Below are 19166 nucleotides of genomic sequence, written 5' to 3'. Positions count from 1 at the left end.
TTGGATGGGAGACCGCCTGGGAATACCAGGTGCTGTAAGCTATTGCACCGCAAAAAAAAAAAAAAAAAAAAAAGGATCCCCGAACACAACTCTCCGCCTGTGTTTTAAATACACATTGTAATACAACAATTCATTCAAGTATTGCTCAACTCACACTGAATTAAAAGCGAGACGCGTGATAACATAACAATAAAAAGGCAATGGAGCTCGTGTTCTCCGTACAGTTACACGCGGAGCCAAGCTGCAAAATGCTGCAAAGCAGATGCCTGTGAGGTTTGAACTGGGCTCCGTTTATGTGTTGCGGCTCCGCGTGTGTCAAGTAGCAGTTGGAAGGTTTACAATTCCTCTAACGTCTGCTCATTTCGGTTAGCCCGCCCGCCAATCACGTTTTACATGATTATGTTAGCATTAAGCGAGCAGGGTTTTGTCAAACCAAAGGATATGGTTTGCTTGAACATTGTGGTGTTGTTAAATTCTTTTTTGTGTCCATTTCACATTAAACGTCAACTGGGTAAGTACGATTTGCTCTTATTTGGAGGCTTAGTGTCTTGTGGAAATTGCATGACAAAATGTCACAACTTTTACAAGAATAAAACATTAACACCACAAATTGTATTAAAAACTCAAAAGTTGTACTTGGACGCGTTTGGAGCTCGACAATAACCAGAATTGATGATGTTAACGTTTCAATTTTCTCACCACCCCACTTCTTTCTTTTCACTTTTTTTTTTTAAACAAGAGAAGCTGCAATTGACACCACAACGGGGTCATATTTCCACATGTACACTTGCGCAGGTGTCGAGCTGTGGTAACAACCAAGGAGCAAGATGACATGATCGCAAGTAAACAAGAGCAGGAACATTAAAGTGCTCCATGCAGGACACACGAGCCAACAAATGTGCACTTGTTGCTTTTTGACACACTGTCGTAGGTGTCGAATACTTTGACGTTAAATTCAAATGTTGGTACAGTTTGAACACTCGGGTGCAAAAGGTTGCGCCTTTTAGAGAAAGCTAGCCATGACATGCAAAATACATTCAAACACCCATTAAAAAAATAAAAAATTTAAACACTTCACATGACATCTTCAAGGCTATACACGTTAAAATGTTTTTTTCTTTTTTTTTTTTTTTAATTTTTAAAAAAATGTTTTTTTTTTTTTTCTAAATTCGACTCAAGAATAATTTAATTGCGCTCACTGACTTGTCTTGCTAGCATTAGCCACCGAGGCTGTCCACAGAATTGAAATATTCTAAGCAGAAGCAGAAAAAAAAAAAGATTCAAGTTGAAGTTTGCTCCGTTATCTTATCCATCTTTCCATAAGGAATTAGTGGACACTTGTGTGCAAAAAATGACAATCTGATAGCTAATTAGCAGGACGAGAAATGTTATTTGGCTAGCTTTGAGCTTTGACGTTTTACCGACTGATTATTTGGACATAGAGCCATAGAAGCAAAAAATACTCCCAGATAAGATATTTTATGAATTAGAAAAAAATAAATCAATATACGAGAAGTTGTCATATTACGTAAGTGAAGTGATAAGTTTCCAAGAATTAAATTGTACAATTTGAAGAAAGTCGTGATTTGACATAAGTCGTGACAGTTTGAGCTGAAATAGTCACCATACGAGTAGACGTCACTTTCCCGGAATCAAATGTGGCGTACGGCAACGTTTTGACACATTTTGCTACTTTTTAGACTCAAAGTGAACGTTTGATACACGCCAGAAGCGAAAACTGAATATCGAGAACAGCTTCATGGATGGGATATACAACATAAACATGCGTATTTTTTTTGTTTTGACAAATATCAGAAGAGACATTTAACATTTACAGCACATGACTAATGTTGACAAAGCAGCTGTGGTGAAGGCGACAACCATACAAATTAGTTGATTTATTTTTTTTTGCTCCATTTGTTCAAACAATGGAGGTTAAAAAAAAAAAAAGAGAACCTCAGTTGTCTGAGCAAATGAAAGAATATATAAAAAAAATTTTAAAAAATCTTACATTATCTTATATATGTTTTTTTTTCAAAATGATTCAAATGTGACGGTCGAGGGTGGAATTGAAATGATGCGGAAAATCAAAATGAGAGCAAGTGGGGAGCTCTGCTGTCAAGCTAGTTACAATCCCCAAGAAAAAGAAAAGATTTGTCCCTTCTATTTCTCGCGGGTCTTTTAACTGGTCAAATATTTATTGCTGCTCTCGGAACATGTGCTCCTTCCACAACGTCTTCAATTTCCAGTCACTCCGTCGTCCCGTTTTCACGCCTTTGATCCAAAGCCATCTCCTCCGCCGCCCTGCATGCTGAAATATTCGGTGAAAGACGGGAGCCGCATGGAGGGAGGGGGCGAGCGCGCCGGCAAAATGGACGTCAGGTTGTCGACGGCGACCGAGGTGGTGATGATCTTCTGCTCGCCGTTCCTCGGCACGCCGGGACCTTTTCGTGGCACCGTCTCTTCCACCGTCTTGACGGGATCCTGCCGGTCAAAAACGGTTGCGGGAACAAAACCAGCCGTCACGACCAAGTCGGCATTTTACAAGCGTAAACAAAGTTCGGGAGGACAACAACCTATTGGGGTCATGGTCGGAGGCCGTCAATTTCTAGGAATAAGGCCAGAGGGTCGAGGCTGGAAGGGTTCCCAGATGGCGGCGGCTGACCGGCAAAAAAGGCTCAAGTGCTCACTCAAAGGCGGAGTGGAGCCAAAAAAAGGTTGTGAACAATAACATGTTGTCTGCAGCCTTCACTTGTCACTTTTTTCTACGAGCGAAATATTGCAAAAAAATGGTTTTGGGTTGACTTCCCCTTTAAACCGGTCATTAATTAGAAAAAAAAAGAAAGAAAAAGGCCTTTTTAATTTTTTTTTAAGAAAGGTAGCAGAGCTGGGCATCTGAGCCTTTTTTGCCGGTCAGTCCTCCGCCCTGCGGCCGCGATCTCGGCACCCATCCGGCCTTAAGAAAACATTTTGAACAATTAGCGAAAGGAGGTTGGAGGGGAACGGTTGCCATTTGCCACAAAAGAGAACTGGATGAGAAGTGAATTGCGTTGAGGTTTGTCGCTGCGACTCACCGACTGGATGGAGAAGAGTTCGGTGAAGTTGGGCTGCGAGTCTCCCAGAAAGGAGCTGTTGCCGTAAGCGTGGTGCGGGAAACTCTCGCCGCCCTCGCCCTCGCCGCCTTTGGGACTGGACAGCAGGATCCCGATCTGAGACGTGCGCACGTGGTACGGGAAATTCTTGTTGGCCGCCGACGGTCGCGTTATCACCTGGGAAGACAAAAGAGAGAAATAGAGGAGCCAACTTGTCTCATTGAATTCATATCAACAATTTCTTCTTCTGGGGCGGCGCGACAGCACGAACAAACGTTGTGTCAAGCAAAACTGGCGTTTCCAACGCTTTGGTTTTGGCCGCTGCTGCCGTTTTGGTTAGCAACGGCATTCAAACATGTCCACAAAGTAACGAGTTACACATCAAGGTTATCCTGATGACAAGTATTTATTTTTGCGGACCAACGCGTTTTCCTGCACTTGTCTGAGCGGTTCCGCTAGTTGCTGCTGTTTTGTTTAGCAAGAGCGTTCAAATGACTTTCGATGTCTGTGGGTGAACAGGATATTTCCTTACTACGTGTTGGGAGGGACGGAAACAAAGTATTTTGCTTTCTAATTGTTCACACTTGAGACAAATTTGTAGGTGCTGCTGTTTTCATGAGCAACACAGTTCAAATGGGCTAAGCGGTGAATTATTAGAACCCGCCACGCCCGAACCAATGAGGACGAGGAGGAAAGCGTCACGTCTACTTGAGTGAGGAACTTTTTTTTTTTTTTTTTTTTTAAATAAAAGCCTCGTTTAAAAATAGTCGACACTTGAGTCCGATTACAATAGCAGCTGTGTTTTGCTTATTTGTTGCGACGGGCTACGCAGGCAACTCTTTCATGTCCGCGTCCTCATTAACCAACGGGATGACATCGGCGAGAGCCTTTCATTCGACATGCAGACGTGGATGTGAGCGGAAGCGCTTCTTGATCCGCGCTTGACGGCGACAAACCAGGAAGACGATGTGGGCGTAGAGGTGGATGCCGAGCTGAATGCCGTTGACGATCTTCTCCCGAGCCCAACGCGGGATGCCAAAGTTGGCGATGAGCGCCATCACGGGCACGGCGAAGAACCTGCACGCACCCCAAAAAAATACTTAAAAGGCATGAATAATCGAAAGCAAAGATGAGCGAGCCGGCCGAGGACTCGCCATAGCGTGTAGGTTGTGAAGAAGGGCACGTAGAAGGGCTGCTTCTCGGGGTAGTGCTTGAGTGAGACCAGCACGGCGTAGCAGAACCACACGTAGGCCAAAAGCTGCAGGCCCATCAGCCCGTAGCCCGCCGGGCTGTCGTAGGCGTACAGAACCTCGCCGGGATCGAAGAACTGAAAACACATTTGGGGACACTCGAAAACGCTTCAATCAATGCTGGGAAAAAAAAAAAAAAATCAATTGGCGCCGAAATCCGCGTCCGCGTCGTTACTCGTGCCCATGAAAATGTTTCCGACACACACAAAGCTTGGTCGCCAAGAGAGAGAACGCTCGAGTCCGACCGTCACCAAACTGGATTTGCGCCTCGCTCGGTTAATGCGTCAAAAACGATCACCCCGACATGTCCGTTTCATGTTTTCTACTCCGGCGATGAAGCGTAACGTCGCTTGATGTCGGAAAACGATGATACCAAAATGGATGCTTGAAGGGGAAAAAAAACAACACCGGCTGCTCCCTTGACTTCGGACTTTGATTTGTTTCGTGAAACTCAATTTACTTGCACAGAAAGTCCATTTTCCCCGTTGAAACGCCATTCATCCATTCCAGCTCGGATTGTTTTGTTGCGGTCAACTTGCAACAAGCAGCACATCGTGAGCCATTTCGGAAAAAAAGAGGGAGGCGGCGTGCTTGATTCGTGCCGCTTATTGTCACGTCCAATCAAAGTTTCAACGCAAAACAAAAACCGTGACACGTTGTGGATCTGAGCAAAGCAAATTATTCACTAAAAACGCAAACGTATGATCGGCGTAACTCTTTAGCAAGGGAGAATCAGGCAATACTCACAGGCATGCATTCTTTATCCTCCGGCAAAAATAACAACGCAGTTTACTGAGCCGCGCAGTTGTGAAATTTCTTTATGCATGGCGCACGTCGGCATTTTGAGCGCACACCTGAAGAGTACAATGTCAACAATGGAATTATCGTGCAAAAAAAAACAAACACACATTTGCATTCCATTTAAGGATGTTCCAACTATTTTTGAATTAAATACTTATTCAAAACATTCGATGGCATTTCCGTTTGCTCAAATGCGGAGAGATGATTTGAGATACAAGCGTCTTGAGTTACGAGCCTTCCCGGGGGACAAATAAACTCCAAAGTCCGGAAGTGCTGAATTTTTCCTTCGTGGTTTCAGTCAAGGAACATAAAGGAAAAAAACGTGTAATTTACAATAACAGGGAGAAAAAAATAGTCAGAAAAACAAACAAAAACGACTCAAAAATAGGAAAAAAAAAGGCTTTGAAAAATAGAAAGAAACGCTCATAAAAACTGAAAAACAATATTTAAACAGAAAAAAAAACTGAAAAAAATGACTCCATAAAACAGAGAAGAAAAATATTAATTAAAACCCCCCCAAAAAAAGATTAAAAAAACAAGATTTATACACTTTTGTAATAACTAAACGAAGCTTGATGTAAACGTTTAATGAGTGATTTCAAAGTCGACGTGATGGGAAGGCCCAAACTTGGGAGGAAATATTGTGACGGCAACTCCAAAGTTAAAAGAGAAGGAAATTGTCTGGCCCGCCGCCAGGAGGGATTCTTTTGTGCCGACGAGGTCATTTCAAAGTGCGATCGCACGCGTGGGATCATTCACGCAAGCGCCTGTGTAATTGTTCACTGACGAATCGGAACGCGTGTGGGATGACACGCGAGCGTCAGGTGCGATGTGGATGGCAACGGCAGCGCACGTGCGTACCTCCGCCTCGTAGATGAAGAGAACGACGTAGGTGAGGGTGTAGACGGTCATGTAGATGCTCAGCTTCACGGAACCGCTGTGGCTGATCCTTGCCCTGACGTGGACACACACACACACACCTTCATGTACTTGTTGCATGGTGAGGACCGCGTGACACACACACACACAAGTGTCAAAGTTCAGCCATTGCTCAGGTTGAATAGAAGGCGGCATAAAAACTACATCGCGATTTACGGGCAAAGCAGCAATTCAAGCACATCGCAGGACCGCTGAGCTCACGTTTGAACTCGGTCAAGCATCATTGCGAGCAGCGTCACTTTATAGAAATGCTCCCAGCCAGCGTTCCCTCTTCTCTCCCAAGCTTGTCTGAGCGTTCAGACAAACTTTGTGAGCATCGCTTGCAATATCACACATTCTCAAACCAGTACCACACTTGCAATATGACGTAGAATGTGACAAAAACATTCACAGCGTCCACACATGAAAATAGAACAGATCATTGAATAGAGAGAGATTTGTCATCGAATCAGCCCTACTTAAAAAACAACATTTCAAGCAAGTCTGAATAGAATCCGGTTCAATATGATCCCACGTTAAACCGGACATAAAATAAGTCCAATCAAGCCATTGAATGAAAGACAAAATAATTCAAAGTCACCCGACGTCTGAATCACGCGAAACGGCCTCATTTAAGGGGCTTGTAAGCCACGCCCATATTTGGACTTCCTGAATCGAGCTGCCCGTGTGTGGTCAGCAGCGGCACGTCTGTGGTGAGCGTGCGCGTGCTTCAAACGATAGTGGAACGAGTGAGTGCGCGTCCTCAGTCGCGGTCGCGAAATTGGAAGCAAAGTGGGAAGCGTCCATTGAAGTGCGGCGGAAATGGAGGAACGCGCGTCGAAACGCCATGAGCGCCGAGAGGGCGAGAGCCGTGCGCAATCGCTCACGCGCGCAGCTTGGAGGGAGCATCGCTCACAGCCGTCTAGATGCGAAGAGATTCGCCCGTCCGAGAAGTGAAGATTGCGGAGCGCGGTTGGCATCCGAGGTCGGTAGGAATGCTCAACATTGACAATGACTCCCGACTCATTCGTTGTACTCGTCACAGCTCAAATGGATCTCGGACGTCGACACACGTCAATGGCAACCAATGAGTCGATGCAACTTTTGACTTCAGTTGGTTGGGTTCTCCGACGCCGCTATGGTGAGCTACATTCCGCTCGCTGCTTTTATTTGTACGTTTTGGGTGGTCGGGGTGCTCACCAGTTACTCAGTACTTGAGTATCGAATACCGACTCAAGTAATTATTTGAAGGAGTACTGATTGACTTCAGCTCAGAATCAGGATTCTTGAGTCCAACTTGAAGCAAGCAGACCCATGTGGTTAGAATCCGTTTGTCATTTATAAATCTTTCAAATGAACAATCCAGAAAATGAACGGCCATGTATCGAGATATGGCTTTTATTGGGCACGCACACAAAATGACGAGGCCGCCCCACCTGGTGACGGTGAACCCTTTGCCCAGCAAGATGAGCATGAGCAGGAACACCAGAAAACTGAGTGAGAAGAGGAATTTCCCTGGAGAGACACAAAGAGGAGACATGAGTGGAATAAAGTGGAAACAACAATTGGGGGGGGGGACCAGTCATGCGCACACACACACACACACACACACTCTCATTATTATTTGAGCATTTCTACCTGCAAGAAGGTTCCCTCAGAACTTGGCACTTTCTTGGCCCATTTTGTATTCGGGCGGCCGCAACAATTGGTGCAATTTAATGGGAAGAACGTTTGCACGTTTAACATTTGACAAAGCAGGAACGAGACGGACCAAGAATGAATAACGCACGTTAAAGGCAAAAAAGGAGAAACTTTCAAAGGGACCACATGAACTTTTTGTCCAAATGTAGTTCCGAGGCGCCCGGGAGAGGCTTCGCTACTTTGGGAGAGGCTCGTATCTTCTTCTTGGCTGCATTTTGAATCCGACAGGCAGCCCGAAACACAGAACTCACCAAATATTTTCAGGCCGCCGTTGCCGACGCCATCGCGAGCGTAGAGGCCCCAGTAGACGCAGTGGAAGAGCAGGCTGAGCACTGCGGAGGGAAAAAGATACAAAGATTTCTTTTGGACTCCGTGCTGCGTCAAAATGCGCTTTTCGTCTTCTGCCAATGACCAAGACCAAGTCGCTCTCCATTTTTCTGTTCAGATGACGAGCTGCTTTTATTTATATTTATATCCACATATATTAGCGGCGTCAGAAAAACGCGTTATTAATGGGATTAATCCAACCCCCTTTTAACGCCGTCAATTTTTTTAACCAGCGATTAAGACTCATCTTGGTTTCATAAACAATGTAGTCAGTCCGATGACGCTTGCGAGACAGGAAAAAAAACATCAAGCACGTGAAATTTAGGACACGCCTGCATGTGTTTGCTGTGCGGAGTTTTCGCCACTTTATAGAACTAAAAGCATCATGGCGAGTGGTAAAAATTCGGAACAGCAAGTTTGTTTTTTTCCTTAAATTACCGAATGGTGTCATTGATAAGAGCAAAGTCATTTTCCATGGCGGCATGTCCAGTTTAAAACAACATTTGATGGCTGATGCCAATTCTCCAGCCCCGTTGTCAAAGCCAGGCAAGCATCCACGGATGGAGCAACTAAGAAGAGAGTCGCCGAAGCCATCGCCAAGTGGGTGGCCACTGCGCGTTCACGTGGTGGCGGACGACCGTCCGGCTGAAAAACTTTGCATTTCGTCCAGCGACTTCACTTCAAATTGTCGCGGCGAGGCCACATCTCAACCGTCATTCGTGACTTGCAGGAAGCGGAGAAGGCGGAAGCGGTCGCGCTCACCGCTGATTAGCGGACTTCTCTCAGTCACCGCAACCGCCTCGGCGTCATTTGCACTTTTTTTTATATTTATTTCCATGACTCCAATTTGATCCCTTCGAAAAGGCTGTTGAGTTGCTCTTTTGTGCGACTTTGTGTGAGTCGAATACTTTTTTTTTTAATTGAAAAAAAACTAAACATTTACTTAAAAAAAAATCAATTCTCATATTTTAAAGGTATTACAATTCAATAAAATATTTAACCATTTACATAATATACAAAAAATGGGAGTTTTTTTTTTTTTACGGTTGAAGTCCATTCAGTCTTTTTGTAAATGTTTTTAGTCAATTATCTATTTTGGACTTTTTGTTGTATTTTGGGATTTTTTTTCTTCTTGGTAAATTTTCACCTTGTTGCACTTTGGGAGGTTTGCGCAATAAACTAAACTGGTTCATATATTCCGGCGGCGCTGCTGATATGGCGGGAGATCAAATAGAGACCGGCGACGACGAGCCGGCTCTCGACCCGTACGAGCAAACTTCCTGCGCGTTACTCGAGTTCCGAGCGGAAATGCTTTTGCCGCCTCTCTAATAAAAATGGACGAGAATTTCGGAGGGGAAAAAAAAGGAGACAAGTCTGTAAACGGGATCAGAGAGAGCAAGGGAAGCGATTCCAAAAGAGGAGAAGTGCGCGGAAAGCAAAAGAGGAGGTCGAGACGTTCAATAGCGTCCGCTTCGATGCGAATACGGGCCGATAAGATCGAGCGTGGACGAAAGCGACTGCGAGCGCGCAGACGGGCTCGTCGTCATCCGGCGCACCTCGACCGCCTCCCGTTGCGAGATCGTGCGTGTGCGTGCGTGCGCTCACCCTCCACACCTGCGGCCGTCATAAACATTTTGTAGGTGGTGTGAAGAAGCTGCCTCCCCTTCAGATTGTCTGCAGAAAGAAAAGCATCAAAGGTGAGGGAGGTGGCTTTGCGACAAAGCGGTGCCGCCGGGAATATTTGACGAGCCCGAGAATGAAAGAAAGAAGAAAATGGAAGGACGGGTAAAAGCAAACGTTGCTTTTCAAATAAATCAGCCCATCGGTTCAAATTTGACTCGACTTGTCCTGAATTGGAATTGGCGGAAAAATGTGCGTCCATCTGCACGGCTTAAACGTGGGACGGTCGCAGTTGGCTGCGCCTCATCATCGCGCGCTTCAAAGGTCGCCGTCCCGTGAGGCCGTGAACATTTCAAGGAAGACGAGCCGCTTCCCATAAGCTGGCGCCAAACGGCGAGGCGCTTTTGGAGCCTTCGAGGACGCTTGCAAAAGCGAACTTACAGGCAAAGTAGCACGAGAGCAGGAAGACGGCGCCGAAGATGAGCAGGAAGGTGATGTCCGTCTCCAGGATGCCTGAGGAGACGACAAACACAAAATCGCTGAACTCACCAAAACAAACTTTGCCATTTCGCTCACTTTGCTTTCTTCGCGTCCACCTTCTCTCACCTGGTTGGATCTCACCTCCATTTTTTTTTGGGAGTTTACCGATACGGATCAGTTGGGGAAAAAAAATCTTTCAACGGATACCACGGCAAACCGCTAACAAAAACCTCGTCCTTTCTTCGACGGCCGCTTCAACGTCGAGCGCCTAAATCCACTCGTTTGCGGACGAAACGACAAGACAAAATATTGGCACGCAGAAGCACCCCCAAAATATGTTTTGCGAATGGGCCTCAAGAGGATTCCGTAAGTATCGGCGGCCCGAAACGTTGAAAAAGGCTGCGATGGTTTCCGTCACGCTTACCAAATTCATCGGCGGAGAAGTGCTGCGTCCAGAAAGACTGCCCGTTGGTCAACTTCATCTCGTACTCCAGCTGAAGGCCGTCGCCCTGTGCCGTGCACGCACACACACACACACACACACACACACACACGCAATGAGACCAGGAGAAGAAGGAAAGGCTCGCACCTCAGCTGCCGTCCGCCACAAACTCGCCGACTTCACTTCAAAGGAAGCGTTCAAATCAGGATTCGCATTTGAGGTTGAAAGTGACATTTGCAATCTGGTCTTTGCAATTGGAGTCGGAAGTGTTTGTTTTCCGTACAATATTATTTGTCACCTCAAGAGAAAAAGCCATTTCCCGCAAATCCCAACGAGCGTCACGGGAACGGCCGAGCCGCGATCGGCGTTCGCGGCCTCCGTTTTGTCGCGTATGGGCCGCTTCTCGGCAGAGCTCGTTTGCGACGTCCGAATTTGCTTTCAAGTCCTGCTCACTTTTGCGTTAACAAAAGTCTCGAAACAATCGCAAATACGAACAGGAGAAGGGCGGCCATCTTGATAAATCACGGGATCTTTCCGTCCATTTCCGCGCGTCACGCGGACGATGTGATGAACGGGTGGATCGGAAAAAAAAGATCACGACACTTGGAAACGGGAGACCTGAGATGATCAATCTCAATCCCAACGACAAAAAAAAGCTCTCCACAAAAACTTGGCTTGGGATGCAGAAATCGGGTCATTCTTCACATTCGAATTATTCTGACCGTATGTTGTTGTTTTTATTAAAAAGAGATGCCAAAATTTAAAGAGGTGAGGAGAAGCAGCTTCGATAATGGATGGAAAAGCATTTGCACTAATTTCAATGCGGACAGACGCGTTGAGAGGCACGTTTTGACTTACGTGTGTGGAACTCCTAAGTCAAGGCAGCGCTGCAGTGACAACACAAGAGGATGTTTGCGGGCAAGTCAAAGAGGGCGCTCACCCCGCATTTGCTGAGCGCGATGTACCACCACCTCTCTCTCACCGAGCGGAAACTGCGGCCGCCCACGCAGCTCAGCGACTCGTCGCCGCCGTCGCCCTCCACCTGTTGGTGACGGCGAGAGAAAGCCAGATGCCGACGGTGACGTTTCGCCGCCACGTACGCCCATTTCATCGCCGGACGGGTCCAAGTGGGATGATGCCAATGAGGTCACGCGGCATTTCGCAGCAAGTAAGACGAATGCTTTTTGGAGAGGAGAACCAAACTTTTCCATGGCATTGCTTGCCATTGGCCGGGAGCACGCACGCACGCACGCATTCTTACGGCAGATTTCAGCATTCGGCCTCCCTTGCAATTGAAGACCAGCAAAGGATTGAATATCAGACGTGTCAAAGATTATCGTCAGCCGTGTGTTAAAGTTGAGTTTTCACTCCACGCCAATCAAGCAAAAAAGAAATTCATTCATTAAAAACAAATTTAAAATACGCTCCCGGTTTTCAAGTCCCTTAAAAGTGAAAAGACATAAACGTGCTTTGAAAGTTGACAAATAAAACCACGCCAACCGTCACGTCGGGATTTTCTTTCTTTTTTGGATGGAAAAACATTCGACACCATCGGGAAAGGCGTTGAAACGGATTTGAGAACTAGACGGGCGTATTTTGCAGACTATAAGTTGCTACTTTGTTCCTCGCTTTCAAACCATACAACGCTGCGGCCCGTTGGGGCATTTTTTCTTTCGCCTCCTTTGGAGGCACTCGCTCCTCGCATCAACTCGTACTCGGAGCCGGCCGGGCACGTGAGTGACTCTTTTTTTGCCGGTCAGTCTCCCGCCCTCCGGCCATCGGGCCTCGACCTTATTCCTAAAAAATGCCGTCCGTCGACCCCGTCGCGCTGCGTCGTCTTTGTCGCCCGGCTCTCTCGGTCGCCGTTTGACGACCCGTAATAAAGCACGGAGGTGCGCGGGCGTCTTACCGCGCATCCCGACCACGTGTAGCGGGTGGTGAGGTTGATGACCTGGTTGTTCTCGGGCCTCAGCACCGCCTCCTTCTGGTAGCAGTTCTGACACAGATGACATCGACGTTAGCATCAAAAATCTGCAGCGTTCACTTCTAGATATTCAAATAGACTTTGCAAACGGAAAAGAAAACAATTGCAAGTATAAAATCAAATTCAAAACGCATTTATCGAAGCAGCGTGCCAGCGCGGTTTTTGTAAAGTGAAGAAAACGGCGGCTTCTGTCAACAGAGCAGAAGCGGCAAGGAGGAACGGCGAGATGATTGGTTGCATTGCGATTAATGATGAAGAAAAATAAATAAATAAGGAAAAAGAAAAAAAACATTCTCCGCTGATCAATATGATATAAGCGGCGAGAATGAAAAATGTCAACGGCTTTATTGGAAATTGGTGCTGCGTGTTATTGTGTCCTGCCGGAGGAAAAAATATGGGATAGGATGTGAACAAACTTTTTTTTTTTTCGCTCTCGAGTATTCTCAGTCAAGCAAACGTTTCTCCCCGTTCTGAAAAAAACATTCCATGCAGCCAGCCATGTTTTCCACTCTGACTTTTTTCTCTGGAGGCTTAGCAAAACCTTGAAAGTTTTTTTGTTGTTGGTTTTTTAAGACGACAATACAGAAGCAAAGCGCAGCCTCGCAGAGTTTCCATTCCAACTCGTGTCCAAACTTCAAGCATACTTGGGAGAAGTCGGATTGTCGCCATCCTCTTTTGATGAAGACGCCGCGGTCGTCGTTCGGCGACCTGCTCAGTGAAATTTTGCCGCCGCGCACAAAAGTTGTTTAACATCTAGCTTTGGTTTTGGCTGCGTGCATCCGTTTTTGTTTTTTTTTTCTCTTGCTTGCAAATGTCTGAGGAAGTGCACGCACGGCGACAAAGCGGACGACTTTTGGCTCGCGTTCCGTCGTATCCGTTCCAACAATCGACGATTCCATCCCCATCAATCTTTATGGCGTCGCGGCGTCAGAGGGGCTCACCTTTTCAGGCCTCTTGTACACGGCCGGCCACTGAGACGCATCGTCAAAGTAGAGCAATATGTTCTGACAGCAGCGAGACTGTACGGAGACACAGAAGGGAGGGTGGCAAAGGGGAAGCGAGGCATTAAGAGGCGAGGCGCGGCGAGGCTCAAAGAGGCGTGGCGAGGCGAGGCGAGGCGAGGCGAGGCGAGGCGAGCGCGGCTCAAAGAGGCGGCAGCTGGAGATGACAAAACGTGCCCCCAAAATCCCCCCAGCAAGGCAAACGGACTAAATCGAGAGGAGAAGCAGAGCGGCAAAAGAGGAGGGAGGCAAGGAAGAGCTGGACAACCACCTCACCAACTCACGCAACTAACATACCGCAAACTAGCAAGCAAGAAACGCTTCGGAACCACCCCCCTTTCCACGACAACCTATAGACCGGAAAACGGACAGAGTCGCTTGGCCATTTCGTCGCGCTCTTCAAAAACTGTCAAGGCCGATGAATTTCAAAGCCGGTTTCTTTTGGCTCGCTGCAGCGCGCCATATTTTCTCTCTCGCTCTGCTGTGCTGGTGGCCCCGCCGGCAGAAGCAGATTGGCCCGCCCGCAGCACCGTCTGATTGGCTCCTTGAGCAGTGGGGGGCGGCCAATCCGCAGTAAGCAGCCCGTTTGCTTTCTTGCTATTGTAACAAGGAGCGACTTGGCTAGCTCGGAGTTTGCTCATGAATCAACGACGTACAGTTCTTATGAGAATTATCATTGTTTGCTTGTTGGCTCTCGGTCCACGGCTGATAAAGTCCAATTGACAAGAAATGATGGAGCCAAAATTGCTGGCCGCACCCCTGCATGGAAGCGCACGCACACACACACACACACACACACACACACACCTTACCTTGGGGTAACGGAAGCGAAAGTCGAGACGTCCAAAGTCGGTGAGGAAGCAGAAGCGAGTGAGGAAAATCCAGTCCTACGATGTCAACAAAAACAAAATGCACATTAGCACGAGAGCTGAACGATTGCTCGTTTTGAGACAGAAATCGCAACTTCAAGATCGTCATAGAGACAAAAAAAAATAAATAAACAGCACTGCGCTATTGTCCAGAGTCCCGGATGGAATTTCTTTGGCCGCTACGTGAATGCTCCGCGCCAAGCTAGCTTGCGCCGCAACAGTACGGACTTGAATCGAACTTTATGCAAGTCGGTGCACAGCAGCCGTAACGAGCTGACAAATAAACCGGCCCGCAAACAAGAAGCGTTTTAAACGAGGAGGCGAACGAAGAGGCGCTATGCGTGCTAATCGCTAAAGCGAAATACAGAAAGACCCCAAATAAAAACGCGGGAGGACGAAAAGCCGGCAGCGGTGAACACAAATGTTCTCAACTCAAATCAAATCCGTATCCAGACATCAAAAAAGCAATTTAGCAGACGCTCTCGGACTGAAAACGGATGACAAAGTGGTTCGATGTCAAACATATGAAATATTTATCATCTCACCATTTTTGAAATGGACAATAAAAGGCGGGACAAAGATGCGATTGACGTAATTATACGCACAATCGCGCATGAATTGAAATGAGACTTGACAGAAAGTAGGTTTTTAAAAACTTGAGAAAAAAACTGCTGCCCTCCGTCACAAAACCTCTCTTGTGTCTGATTTTATTCTTTTTAATGCTACCATGGCATTTTCTGTCAAGTTGGAAAATGTCACGGGACATTCGAAAGAAAAACACAAATCCAATCGAAATGGCAATTATCGGTCTGCCCCCCCCCCCAAAATTGCTTTTTTCCTCAAATCGTTCTGCCCTAATTAGCAGCGACATCTGACGGAAAGTGGACAGAAATCTGACCCGATTTGTTGGTCGGGGAGCTTTCTAGAATTGTTACGTGATTGCGGTGGCCAAAGTTGGGATCGTCTCCTCCACCGGCGGCAAATGGAAAGAGTCTACGTTCAACAAATGGAATCTTGGAAAAAGTTTCATCGCCTGTTGTACAGAAAAGGTCGACTTGAGGGCAAGAAAAAAAAATCCGTTTGAGATGAGCGCACGCACGCACAATGTTTGGACTTGAGCCTCGTGCAAGCTCCAAAAAGTGGCCCGAAGGCCGGTTGCTATGACGAGCTGGAGAGAGAAAAAAAAAAGAATCCAATTTGGCCGCGCACTATTATGCAGTCATTCCGCGTACTCGGCGCCATCCACAAGCCGAGATCTAAAAAGCAGGCGAGCGCCGCCACACATCAACTTGGACAAAAGCGTCGCCGCAATTCAGGAGTCGTCTGCCAGCGAGTCGGCGGGGGGCCCCGAGGAGGGGATGGCGAGCCGCAACCCGACGTTCGGAGGTGGAGCTCAGGGAAGCCGGCGTCGCTGGCCATTGGGTGCTTGTTGCCATGACGACAGCGCCGAAGGCCAACAGAAAAAGGCAGAGCACCGGTTTTGTATTTTGGGAGCCGAGCGCTTATTCGCACCGTTGTCTTTCGCCTCGGCCACTGTGGTTGTCGGCGAACAACAAGCTTACGAGCGCTTGAACGGTTTGACTTCCCTTTGCCTTCACAGTCGGACGCTGAAGACATTTTTAACCTCTAAAGTGGGTTAGTACGAGAATAAAGTTGGCACATTGCGAGAAGAAAGAGCAACTTAGGTTGGAAGATGCGGAGAACAAAAAAACGCATCATTGGCAAAAAAACTGATTTCACTGATCAACTGCAAAAGTTGAACTTGCGTTTTAGAAAATGGCCTTACTCTTTTCATTTTTTGTTGTCATTTCGGAGCTAAGCTTGAGAAAAAAAAATTCCACCAGTTGCTGAAGCAAACGCTTCATGCGTTAATGTTACTAAATGTATATTTCACATCATATTGACATTCTATTAGGAGTTCGCATCTACGATTCAAAATATTGACTTCACGTTTTTGTCAGGTAGCCGATATCGGACGAAACCATCAGGCCTACTTTTTCTTCAAGAATAAAGTTGCATTTTTTTCAAGCATAAAGTCGCGGTAATAATAAAGTGACACTTATTTTTCACTAATTCAATCAAAACAGTTGTCATCGGAGAGTATCAGAAAAAAATAAGAAGACGACTGCTCGACTCCACAAATGGTCTGCACGCCACCATTTTGTTTTTCGGCGGCGGGCCGTTTTGCCGTTTTCCGCTCCGGCAATCTGTCCTTTCATCTCTCCGGACGTCCGTTGGCCTGCCACGCCGCATTAACAATTAATTAGCAATCAGCTCATCAAGTCACCGCCGCTCAATGATTCATTAGGCACAGATACACTACGCCTGCAACACACGCGCGCACGCACACACGCCGTGGCATCGACAGAGCTCGGTTGTGTACGGCTTGGGACGCATTCAGGGACGGCTGGGAAGAAAAAGCGTATGCGAGGGCTCACGAAATGCAAATGTGACTCGTTCACAGGAACGCTGGCTCTTTCCGTGTCCGGTCAAGCGACGTTTGTTCCCGACGCACCCACGAGAGGCAAACAACCACAATAAAGACCTTACAGATGCCTTTAAATAAGGCCGGTATCGACCCGATACCGGTAGCAGGTATCAAAAGTCGGTGCCGGAACGAAAAACTATTTGAATTGGAAAACGGGCTTTCGAGTGCACTTGAAACGAGACATTGATACTTGTGTCGGTCTTCAACTCTTTTTACGGCCTCGTCCCAGCGTACCCCGCCGGGGGTGCGCCGCGGTCCGAGGTGGTGCGGCAACTGCTCGTTCATTTAGTCAGCCTCGGAGTTGCAATTGAATTGCGGCCCAGCAGGGGGGTGCGCACTTACGCATGCGCTGGCTCGTGCAAGGTTTCTTTGTTTTTTTTTTGGGGGTCATAAAAAAAATTAACATGGCACATTGGAAATAGTCTTTGCAGCACTCTGCAGTTCGGCCTCAATTTGCATTTATGGCCTTGCAGGTGTGAGGCGTTAATGAATGGGGGAGCGCATTTTTTTAAGAGGAAAAAAAGAAGGCGTCCACTTGATGGAATTGTCGTTGGGTCGAGTAAAAGATATTTTAACGAGTGTGTCTACGGTACACGAGGTATGGCATCTATTCAATAAACATTTAATTTGGGGTAAGGTTTTTACTGGAGAGAGAGGTAGTGTCAGGTTAAAACCTCGCACCTCCAAAACAATAATAATTGCATCGTCAAAGTGAGAGAGCCATTTTCAACACGATATTGTGTAAAAATAAAAATAAATAAATGCGACTTATGAGCTACACATATATATATACATACACACATATATATATACATATAGATATATATAGATATATATATAAAGAGTTCAGGTGTTAATTGGGGCCACATTTGTTCAACATTAAATTGTCTATTTGAGGTGTGGCGTGCATTTTTTATTGGATGCCGTTTTTTTTTTACATTAACATTGTTGTTATTGTTCTTGTGAGGAAGGGATGTCCAGTTGAATGGAAGTAACTATCACAGATTTTCATTTGGGGTACTTTTTTTATTAAATCACACGTCATGTTATTTTGTTTGAAGAGGATATTAAATAAAACATTTATTTAATGAGTGACACATTGACGCCATTGGAATAAGGTGTTTCAAATGCATTTTTAGTCACACCAAGTAAGCATTGTCCTTTTTCCTGAGGGGGAAATGTCAGCTTAAAGGGAAAGCATCGATTCTGCTCAAATAGAACCCATACCTGCAGAAGTCCAAATGTGACATGGCGGCCGGTTGCTCACCCCGCCGCATTCCATTCGACAGAGATTGCCACCTGTGACATTTGCATTGTTCGCTCGCTGCGGCGGATCTCGAACCTGCGACCGGCGAAGCACGAGCCACCGAAAGGACGCACGAACAGCCGAGTTGCGGCGCGCCGGTCACGTGACGCACACCTGTAACCGGTGTCGGCCGCGGAGGACAAAAAAAAAAAATACTCAACGAAGACGATTCGGAGCCCACAAGTGAAGGCGAAGTGTTGCGCAATGGCGGCTCAAGCGAAGATTTTGACGAAGCACGGCCGAATGTGCGCACGCCCACCGTGGACGTCATCAAGTCAATCAATCAAATATATAAATGAAATGAATAAGCAAAGCCTTACTCACCTCCTTGGTGTCCACGACGCCTTGGACGTATTTCCCGAGCACCGCGTCCACGCACAAGACGCCGAGCAGCGCGAGCAGCGCGACCCGCGCGACCAGCGGTGCGCGCTCCCGCCGCCGCAGAAGAAGAAGAAGAAGATGAAAAAGAAGAAGAAGTCTCCCTACGAGCCGCGCCTCCATCTTGGTCGCTCCCCGCCGAGGCTCGTCTGTGCTCGGGGCTCACTCCGAGCGGGAATGGGAGCGCGCACGGTAGGGGAAAGGAAGAGAGGAGGGCGCGTCCACGCGGTCTGCTGCTCAAGATGGACAGAAGCGTGCGTGTGCGCATGCGCGCCCTTTCAATGCAGCACATGTCGAATGAAAATGCCAGCAGAAGGAGACCCTTTTAAAAGGAACAGTAGTCGTCCAATCAGATCTCTCTGACGTCCACCAGTTTCGTTCAGTGCCACGAGAGGGCGTACTTTGCATATGTTGAGATGCTATTTTGAAGGGTACATGCACTTTTGGAATTCCACTTTTTCAAATTACAAAACAATGTGAAAACTATTTTTATAGCGTACTTTTTGTAA

General features: G+C 46.9%; 1 protein-coding gene across 2 annotated transcripts; it reads right to left on the bottom strand.

Annotated features, from left to right (window-relative positions):
• Positions 1-684: 684 nt before the first annotated feature.
• On the bottom strand, positions 685-18948 carry tmem145 (transmembrane protein 145). Of its 2 annotated transcripts, XM_088307367.1 has the most exons (15): positions 18604-18947; positions 14429-14503; positions 13557-13634; positions 12541-12627; positions 11572-11673; positions 10614-10698; positions 10151-10222; positions 9695-9763; positions 8014-8094; positions 7498-7576; positions 6005-6098; positions 4247-4419; positions 4049-4169; positions 3075-3269; positions 685-2484 (listed from the first exon to the last, which is right to left on the bottom strand). In XM_088307367.1, exons 1-15 carry the CDS (start codon positions 18778-18780, stop codon positions 2269-2271), a joined length of 1704 nt encoding a protein of 567 aa, XP_088163493.1. In that variant the 5' UTR covers positions 18781-18947; the 3' UTR covers positions 685-2268. The 2 variants fall into 2 exon arrangements, with proteins under 2 accessions (XP_088163493.1, XP_088163494.1); XM_088307368.1 differs by lacking the exon at positions 13557-13634 and having other exon boundaries at positions 18604-18948.
• Between the last annotated feature and the right edge of the window lie 218 nt (positions 18949-19166).

Source organism: Idiotropiscis lumnitzeri, chromosome 10, assembly GCF_059441095.1.
Source record: "Idiotropiscis lumnitzeri isolate Australia: NSW breed Sydney's pygmy pipehorse chromosome 10, RoL_Ilum_1.0, whole genome shotgun sequence".
NCBI lineage: Eukaryota > Metazoa > Chordata > Actinopteri > Syngnathiformes > Syngnathidae > Idiotropiscis > Idiotropiscis lumnitzeri.
The sequence above is the reverse complement of the archived record's forward strand: the minus strand, read 5'-3'. Positions and strand labels throughout refer to the sequence as shown.